General features: G+C 37.8%; 1 protein-coding gene across 13 annotated transcripts in view; it reads right to left on the bottom strand.

Annotated features, from left to right (window-relative positions):
* Nucleotides 1–5248: 5248 nt before the first annotated feature.
* The window catches only part of CACNB2 (calcium voltage-gated channel auxiliary subunit beta 2), a 255339-nt gene continuing 250194 nt past the window's right edge, over nt 5249–10393 (bottom strand). For 6 of the 13 annotated variants that reach the window (XM_055805211.1, XM_055805213.1, XM_027777169.2 and 3 more), the window contains one exon: nt 5249–6127. In XM_055805211.1, coding sequence (XP_055661186.1) covers nt 5636–6127 — 492 coding nt within the window. In that variant the 3' untranslated portion in view covers nt 5249–5635. Of the gene's footprint in view, nt 9412–10393 lie in introns of all 13 variants that reach the window. The other 7 variants (XM_055805212.1, XM_055805214.1, XM_005228843.3 and 4 more) reach the window with 4 other exon arrangements.

Genomic DNA, 10393 nt, shown 5'->3' with positions numbered 1-10393 from the left:
CAAAAATCAACTGCTAGACTTAAAAAGAACACTTAGCATATTAAAGGGATAAGCCTCAGCTCTTTCCCCTAGGCCTCTCTCTCCTGGTAACTGAGGAGCAGGGGGTAAGACTTCTCCATCAGGGAGCTCAGAACAGAAACTCACTTAATATGCTCCAAATCATCCCTTCAGGGAGTCAGAGGCCTTCCTTTGACTACGGGCTTGGCTAAATTAGGTGACTAAAAGTTGGATGGATGCCCTTTTTTTCTGTTCTTTTCTTTTCCAATCTTAGTGTGACTTTACCTGTTAAGTGCAGGAATACTTTCTCATTGTCACAATTCTGTTGTATGTTTTATATATACATTTTTAATAGGATTACTTTCCTGACAAGAATGTTTCACACACTTAATCATTATGCTTCAGCATTTGGTGCTGAAGCACAATTGAAAAAATATATGTATCTTTATACTATATGATATAGTTATATATTAAATTTAAAAAGTTGTTATTGTAATGAAAGATTAACCGTACAAAATTGATAGATTAGGCATGCAATCAGATCCTGTCTTTAAGAAAGTCTGAAAAGTAGTTTTCTCTATTTTCAGAAATAGTTATTAGTAATAGTGCCAAATCTAAACATTTATTTTGGTCAATATAAAGATATTAAAATAGGCAGGCTAGTATAGTATGAAATTATTATACAGCTTATTCCTGTTTCGCTGTCATGGAGTCCACCAATTTTTAGATCGTAGGTTTTCATATGCATTTTAAGGAAAAAGGAGTATTTTAGTAAGAAACAGGCTGGTGATGGTGATCAACAAGAAATTACTTTGGAGTAGGTAGTGTTAAAATATAAAGAACCTTGGTTTTATGTTTAGTCTTTTAAAAAAAAATTATGAGCAAATCCAGTTTTGTAGTGCTAGAATTCATTGCTGAGTAGGTAATCATGATAGGTAAAAGTGGTAAGAATAAAGTAAGAAAAGAGAACACAGATGAGTTAGAAGAACCAGCTTAATGTCTATTATAGCCGATATAAATTTTTTTTGAGCTGCGTAGGAACACATCTCTAGGGTGGTAAGTTATAAAAAGAAACTGTCTGTAAAACTACTGTAAGCTTATATATAACAGTTTGTTATATAAAAGTGGGGAAATAAATTATAGTCAAATTGCCAAGCAGTAAGTTTGACTGAATAACATTTGATTAAAAACATTCACAATAAAAATGGCATTCACATACTTTACAGATGATAGAAGAACTAAAATTTTAGTGAAAGATCTGCGATAAAGTAATAAATATAAGTAAATGTACACCAAAAACGTTATATTACACTCTGAAAAATAACTTCTCTGTTCTTCTTCTAGACTATGTAAGAAAGTTTTTTGCAATGTGCTTTATTTTCATGGACAGAATAGAATTAAAGTCAAAAGCATTTGGGAAACAGCTTTCAGCCTGATGTGTTAAAGCAATCAGAGGTCAAATGTAACCACAAACCAAAATAAACCTTGAAGAGGCTTTAGCAACTAACACAGGAGGTGGTTTACACTAACCCTTTTACTTTGAACAGATACAAGATTCAAAGCAATCGGACCACTCACTGCATTCCAACCAAGGGAATGATTAACGGACCACACTGGAACCTCTGCAGGTGTCACAGAATGTGATTACTTTACAAACCAACCGAGCTTAAAAATGCTAATTACTAACAAATTCATAAAAACCAGTATGTATTAAGGAGCAGGGTATTAGACCTGGGCAAGAACTGCATGTGTAAGTAACCAGAGAGGCAGGGAGAAAATAGATGTCTGCTTTCACTCAGGGTTTGAAGAGTGGAATTTCATCTCATGCTCCATTTATAATAAGGGCCATAGGTTAAGAATTTACAGATTCTGTCAAAACAGGTACTCCACTCAAACTCACTGTGGCTTTAAAACCGGTCTTCATTAAGTAGGGTAGGGCCAAATTCTTAGGATAAACTATTTAATTTTACACCTTCAAGCAAAAATTGTGGAACTCTTCTCGAATTCTGTACTCCTGGTGCCAGACATAGAATAGGAATTAATGAGTATGGTAGAAGAATTTTTTAACTTCTAGACAGTAATTTAGGGTTCAATTTAAAAACAGTTTCTTTTAGCTCTTAACTCCTACTCATGCTGCCTTTGTGCACAAACCTGTTTACTTATTCATCCAAACTGCCCTGTCCCTTAACAAGTCTCAAGACTGGTATTCTCACCTCCTTCCAGTCCCTCCTTGAAAAGTCTTTCTTCTGTGATGTCTGTGTGACACTAAACAACTGACAAAGGATACACTTGGGCTGCTGAACAGCACTGGTGTGTATTCATTTGAAAAGACATACAAAAATACGGTTAACATCTAACATATATACATAACTGTTCAAATGCATCCCATTCCTTCCATATACTGAAAGTTTTTAGAAAACATACAGAGCAAGAGCTGACAAACCCCATGTATCACTTAACTATTTTAACTTCCTCCCTTTCATCTGTCTCACTGGTTTTATTATCTTTGTAGCTCATTTGAATAGAAATTTCGCAGGTTGTTTTGTACCACACATACATGAGAAGACAGGAGCTCACTGGGACCTCTACCATTCTTCAGGTTCAAAGCTACTGAAACCAGACACAGAAATACGAACTCCTTAGCATCCTAATGCACGGTAATAAGAAACTGTCTATTGGCAAAACTCTGCAAAGGCATTTCATCACAATAACCTTTGATATGTCCTCCAGCTGGAGTATTTTTAAAGCTTCTTATTGTTAAAGTGCTTTTCAAAGTAGTGCTCAGCAGGCAGGTGGTATTGTGCAATATGTGTAGTACAAGCTCACATTACATATCATTTGTTGCTCTTAACTGAAGGAAAGTATCTTAGCAAGGCTAATAAAAACCGAGTGAGTCTGCCTCAGCAATGCAGGTGTTAGTATGTCGTCTGTACATAATTAGCAGCACTATACAAAATGTGATTCTCTCATTAGTTGGATTAGGACATGCCTTTTTTTGTGGTAAGATCCTTATATTCCGTAAGTCAATATATAGGCCATACTTAAATACTAGGGCTTAGACTATGCTCCTTATTTTCTCATTTATTTGTCTGTACACGGCTACCTACGCCATGGTTTTCATACACTACTTAGTGCTTTGAAATTCTGCCAAACATTTTTTAAAAATAAGATATGTGGAAAATAAACACTCTCTGGAGCGAAAGTTAAGAAAAGAAAAAAGAAAAGAATAATAAAACTACTCAAGGTATTGAAGTGGAATCCATAGATCACTTGGAGGACAAGGCTGTTGTATAACAGTTGTAGGGAGCAACAGCATTTACTGAAGCTGGTAAAACAGCTAAAGCCAGGTTACACAGAGCAAGACAATGTAACTTCTGTTCCCATTTACATGTGATCTGATACGATTCAAACAACAAAGTCTTTCAATGTCACTTTCCACTGATACCCTGAAAAACCTCTTGTGTCAAAAGCTACTGTTTATATAGTCTCATATATCCATTTAGTAATACTTACCTATGCTTCCTTTGTCTACACAGTCATTTACGGATGCTTAGAAAAATGGTGACAACTTTATTTCTAGAAAAATAACCTTTTCCTTGTGTTCCCCGCAGTTCATGCTTTGAGCCAAATACTACCCTTGATTAACCACAACAGTTAGCAGCACTGGGAGGAATGGCCAGATACCCGACAGCAGAACTTCACTCCTACATTGTTGTAAAAGGTGCATATAAAGCATCAGAAGAGGGGTGGAAGAGGGAGAGGGAGGACAGAGTACATTTATGGGAGTTAAACTGAATTACCTGGAAGCTGGATAGGAGATTGGAGAAAACATGCACCTGCCGTGTATCTTATCCATTTCACTAAAATGATATTCAAAATCAGGCAATGCTGATATTCCCAGAATTAAAATAATAAATTAAAACAAACTTCCAGCTAACCTAATTATTAACGCGCTACAGTTTTATATAATGTGCTATTTACAGTGAAATACAAAAAGTATTTCATTCAGACAATTATTACAAAGGCTACATGTGATGCAGAACAGCTTTTACACTAGGCAAGGGTATGGAACCTGTAGTTAAAAATAATAGTGAATTTCTCCCAACTTACCAGTGCAACAGGTGTTCAATGCAAAACAAGCTACATTTACTCCCTTTGACTTCAATGCGTTTTCTCTAGCAAGCTCCTAAGAGTACTTCGTCACATTTTTCTAAGCTCTCACCAGCAGCACAAGTTTAGGCGAAGGAAAAGCATTTAGCTGGCTGCAAAGTGGGAATGCAGAGGAATTGGCAAGTGTATAAAAAGTGGAGAAGCTACAAAAATTTATTTTCCAACAAAATAACTCTCCACAAGCTGTGTAAACTTTTCTTACTAAAACAAATACTCTAAAACACAAAGATTTTACATTTCCAGTGAAACACTCCCAGTAACATTTGCCTGTTTCCACTCTCCTGAAGTCTCCACAAAGAGCCAGCAGATTTACACTTTCTCAATTACCTGGGTCACTGAACTCCCTCATATTCCCTGACTGCAATTTGGATTTTTAAATTAACAGACAAACAGACTTGTTGGGCTTTTGACTAACCTTTGTTTTTTTCAGTAGATTCTCACACTTTGCTGCCTAACGTGCACACGCACACTTACGCCCATCCACCACCCACCCGCTCACATACACGCCTCTGTCATGTGTGCTCTGTTATTCTAACAGAACAAAAATTAAGCTGTGTCCATTGCAATTTTGTGACCTGTACAGAGAAGAATAATTTATAGTGGCAAGTTTGTTACCTTTACCATAAATTTAAAACACAAAATTGGATTTGCAAGGACAGCATAGGGTATAAGAGTTAGACCCTTTATCTCAAGCACTCATTCATATTTACAGTAAGTATAAGCTTTCTGCTACAGAAGAAAAAGTATTTAGATTGAACACTGTTACAGATTTCCTACACGAGGCTAGTTCCAGTTGCCAGTAATTCAAAAGCAAATCTGCTAACTTGGCATTAGGACTCTAAAACAGTGTGATCAAACTTAGATAGTAAGAAGGTGTCTGCAGAAATAACATTTATAAACTGTATATACAGTACACAGTACCAGTACATAGAAAATAGATTTTGACTTTATGATCCCCTGTGTGTAAGGCAAGACTGAATTCTGTCTTCAAATGGAGTCCACCAGAGGTACAAGCAACAGATAGTGGCTTTTAAACCAATATGCGAATCAAGTGCATACAAATTAAAAATCAGAGCAGACAAAAAGTTTTAGATTCTTTTATGTGCTGATTCTGGCTTGCTGAATACACGGGAAGTTATTAAACATCAAAGGTACCTTTTTTTAAAAAACACTAACAACACCTTGATGGCAACAGATATTGTTCAAGTGGCAGCTACCAAAAAACAGCTTGAAAAATGGCATAGTACAACATCAGGAACTCTGCGGTTGTACTACACTAATTCATATAGCACTATCCAAAAAAATAAGTATATGAATATTCTATTTCATGCTATTGCTATGCGAGCAACAGCAATACAAACCAGCGTACAGAAGGATACCATATGTTCTGCAATGAAGAACCCAAAGATATTTTCAAGGGGCATTGTTACAAGACTTCAAAGAAACACAAGACTGCCAGAGGCAAAAGTTACTGACGGATGTAAACATCCCTGTTCCATTCTCCTGTGTCGTTACGTTTTTTTGATATCACTTCCCCATCCTTGTCACAATATTGGTCCCTTGATTTATGACGACTACGCTGTTTGTTGCATTCATTGTGGTCCTGCTCGCGGTCCCTCTCCTTTGAACGATGCCTTGATTCTCTATGTCTGTGATCACTGCTCCCATGGGACTCGTCTCTATGATTGTGATCCCTGTGAGAATCATAGTGGTCACCGTGCTCATGCGAGTAGTCCTCCTTTGGCTCTACGTAAGCTGAATCTCTGCTGTCTTGTGTTTCTGAGTCAAACGTTTCTTGCCTAGAAAGGCCTCTAACACCACTGCGATGGTTGTGGTGCTGGCTTGAGGAAGAGCGATGCTGGGATTTCTTGACGGGTTCAACCCGTGCTTCCTCTTCAATTTGTGAACTGCTGCGTTCAGGGACTGAATGGTCATTCCTCTGGTCTCCTTGAGATCCCTGCTATCACAACCAGCAGTGAGTTCACGTACATGAAGTACACATTTAAAAACTTTCCCCAATATCAAATTCAACTAGAAAGTATCATGAAACCAGTAAAATTTAAGTACACAACAATCCACTTTGAATCTAAACTAGAAAAAAACGTTAGAATTAAACTCTGACTGAAAATTCAGTATTATAATACAAACAATTCCTTTCACTCTGATCAGAACAGAGGGTGGCACTTGGGTTATTCTGTGACACTTTCTCATCTTCCGTGACGTTTCTGACTATGACAGTTAGCAATAATTGCCTACCATGCTCCAGACAAAAAGAGAGCGTGCAAAAGCAGGACAAACTGCAGAAACATTAAAGAGGACGTATGATGCCAGGAAAGGGCAGGTTATCAGTTGAGATGCCTGCCTGGGAACAGCTACTATGGGTAAGTGATTTTAGAGGGCTGAGGAGGGGGATTCCAGACCAGAACCAAAGTACAAATACTTGGCCTTTTTAGAGTAGCTGCTTTTTATTTTTTTTTTAAGAAAAAAAAAAAAAAAGGCAATTGAATCTAGTTTAAATAAAGTTTGTATTATGATACTAATAGTATCACTGACCTTCTGTTTTTCTCAGCAATAATTCCATTTCTTCATGGTAATGAAAAACTAAACTTTGACCTCCTAATTTTACAAGCTCAAGAACACAGACCATTGCTGAGAACAGCAGGAGGAGAGCAATATTATCACCCATAGAATTTCCTAACACACCACTACTATTAAGACTGAAAAAAAAATTACCAGGTAATAACAAACCTACCCTTCACCAGCATAATGCTTTGAAATCACTGCAAAACGAACAAGCGGCATTATTTAACTCATAAGGGGGTTTCATTACATTAACCTGCTTTTATTCCCAAACCACAGCCAAAGACTTTTCAAGCTTAACTGTACAATTGTAAGAAATAGTTTATAGTGAAACTGAATTATCCTTCTTGTACGAGGTGAAGAACATCAAGCCAAAATCAACTCTACTGGCACACAATTAAAGTAGGTTTTAACAGACTTTTACAGGCATTTTTTTGTGAGACTACTTAATTTGCCAAAGGTAGTCTAAAGTTTGCCTCCTATGGTTCAGAGCTGTCTAAAAATAAAGAACTGCCTCCAGGGCAGCTTGTGGACTTATCTCTTTCTATTTTGTGGAAAAGAGCTAGGGAAGGAGGAAATGTTGTCCTTCAGCCATAGATCCTGGCAGGCAGGTTTCCTAGCAACCCAAAAAGTAAAATGACAAGAAATTGGATATGAAGAAATCTGTACTATCAGAAACTTACAAAAAGCAACATTTTTCAAATCACCAATTTGATAAATTTGACAAATCTTCCATTTTCCAAGACATTTTGTTCTGTAAACCTCTGAGTGACTATCTGGGTTGCTCCATGTGTTCCTAATTTGAAACAAATGGTACAGATGAGAACAAGGCAACAGAAACAGCGGTTAAATTTCTTTCTTGTTCTTGTGTTTATGGTTCTCAAGATGATTCTGATTTGCCAGAAAAGGAATGTAGTAATTGTAAACATGAAGAGATGTGTTCAAGGTGAACAGAAATGCCTCAGCAGATGTGAATTATAAATGAAATCGAGTAAGAGTCTAAAGCAAGGCCTACTTTGGATGTGTAAACACATTTTTATTAGTTCACAACCATGACTGCTTTTAAAGCACATAAACTGGGTACACATGTAAAACCCTTTAACTCTCATACGCTCAAATGCCAAATATCTATGTACCTATATGTAATAGTGACTAATAAAATCCATCATTGCTGTGGTTTGAGAACAAATGCAACATCTGAACCTGCTTTGCACAGAATGCTGCTTTTACAAACTCAGATGAATCGTCTCTGCTACGACGACCATGTGCAGAAAAGCACAGTGAATAAATTTAGAACCAATACCTGTAATTTCAGAACAGTGTTAGGGCTATGGGGATTTATAGGCAAATTAATCAACAGTAATTTTGTCTTAAGTATTAGAGGGACAATGAGCAGATAATGTTTGAATCTGGATTAGAGTCCGGCTTTGTGATTCATAACCAAATCAGGGCTCTGATTTGATTACATTCCACAGCGCAGGAATTTTATGGCCCAATCTCCTAAGGTTTTTTTGCCTAAAATGGAGGAAGTTTGAAATAAAACCATTTCATTATTCAGCTTGCAATTTCAAAGAAGTAAGGGCTCTTGTAAAGAAGTTTAAGCAATGCTGAAAGAGGAGAGAGGTCTGTGTCCACTGAATCCATTTGACTCGCTCCTATTCCCATTCAGTAGTCCCTAATTGCCTGCACCATAGTTGTGTGAGGTTGCTCCAGTCTTCTTTTTGGAATTATCTATTTCCCTACAAAAGAAAACCTGAAAACAGTTGTTGGGACAGCTTGCTCCAAAGCTCTCCATCAGATAGACAGGAGGTGTATGGTGTTCACCTGCTTAATTTCAAACAGTCCCAGGAGGACTCACACCTTCAAGCACCTCGTGCCATGCAATACACACAGTCAGCATCATGCCATAACACCACTCTGGCAGCTGGCAACACAAATCTCTCGTTACAATGTACACCTGGTACTGAAAAACCACAAAACCCAATTACGTCTCATGGCAAAGGGGTGCTGCATTGGACCCAGGGGAGGATGACTCAAATGCTTTGCAGTGCAGATGTTGCTCCTCCAGGCCAAGTGGCTGGTGGCATGTTTTTTCTCTGCAGAGCAGTCCACAAAAACCAGCACAGACATAGAATTTAAATTCTCCAAACAGAGGGTCTTAACACTATTGAGAGAATGGGTTCAGCCGCTGTGATTAGAAAGAAGCCCCACTCCATGCCAAGACCATGACAGGTTCAGGTTTGAGATGTCAGCTGAAAATTACCATAGGAAAATGAAACAAAAGGAATGTAAAAGTTCTACGCTTTATAAGGGACCCCTGTTGTTTCACACTTTTGTATTAGTAGACCTACAAACAAGATGTGAAACTGCAAACACATTCTCATTTTTAGTCCTTAAAATAAGAATCTGTTAATTTGTATGGAGATAGCACAGCATTCACAAAAGTGTTATTAGAACTCTGTATAATTCCTCCAGAGAATGTGGTTAATAAAATGAGTAAGTGAACTATAAATCCACACCCAAAAGGCATAAAAAATCATTAAGCAAAATAATAAGTACATCTACAAAGCAAAGGAAGTTTATCTAGCAAGTCTGCACACAACAATACTGAATTTCGTACTCAGAAATTCTTCCAGTTCACAATTTTTTCAGGGTGTTTCAGCTCTGAGGACAGAAAAAAAGGCAGAAATGAGCTATAGCTTACAGTCTCTTTTCTTGCAACTGCTTTTGAAAGCAAGAGAAGGAGACACCCTGCAAGGTGGCTGAAGCAATTTTTCTTGTTAAAGCCCAAATCTGTCAAGTCTGTGGTCATCTAACAGGAAGTCTTTGACATATGAAATTGTTTTGCGAGATCATAAAAACAAAGAGCAAATTTTCGCCATTTTAATTTGGGTGCAGGTATGTTTTTTTCTTTGAAGGCGCTTTTCTTAGCCAAAGTTATGAATTCGAACTTCTGGGCATATATGGAACTTAGGTGGAAATTAAGATGTAGTAAGCCATTATTTGAGCTGGGACAGATGTATTTCAACCCCCACTGTGATCTTCTCAGCCTCGAGGTGTCACTCACTATTTATAACGAAATAACATCTTTCAAGATTGCATTTCATGCCATGCAATACATATACAAAGGACAGGATCTCCTTATGAGGAAAACCTTACATACACTTACACAAACCAAAAGCTGCAGGAGACAAGAGGGGAGAGAATATGCCCAAAGTCAACAGGCAGGTCAGTGCGGAGGTGGGAAGAAAGCCTGTTTTTCCCAGCTCGCTAGACAGTACCCTTGCTGTTCAGAACATACTGCCTCTCAAGGTCTTTCTGCACAATATGCCGCGGGACTCAGGGTTTATGTAAGAGTTTGGCTTGAAGGAAGTATGTACTTTTCACAGCAACAGCCACTGAATAGAAGATCAAAGGAAACACTGAAACGGCCACTTTGACCTTGAGACTTCACTAATACAGTCAGCCATTCTCAACTGCTACAACTCTATAGAACAGATTCCCTCCAACATTTGTGGATCTGCTCTGTACGTAATCCAATTTGTCATGCAGGGCCTCTGGGCCTGAGATTTGCCTATTAGCAATAGTGTCCCCATCAGTCAGAGAGTTACCAGAGGCTGTAACGTGCATAGTATTAGCCCAGTTC

Source organism: Falco peregrinus, chromosome 5 (assembly GCF_023634155.1).
Source record: "Falco peregrinus isolate bFalPer1 chromosome 5, bFalPer1.pri, whole genome shotgun sequence".
NCBI lineage: Eukaryota > Metazoa > Chordata > Aves > Falconiformes > Falconidae > Falco > Falco peregrinus.
Note: the sequence above shows the minus strand (reverse complement) of the source record. Positions and strands in the feature narration are given on the sequence as shown.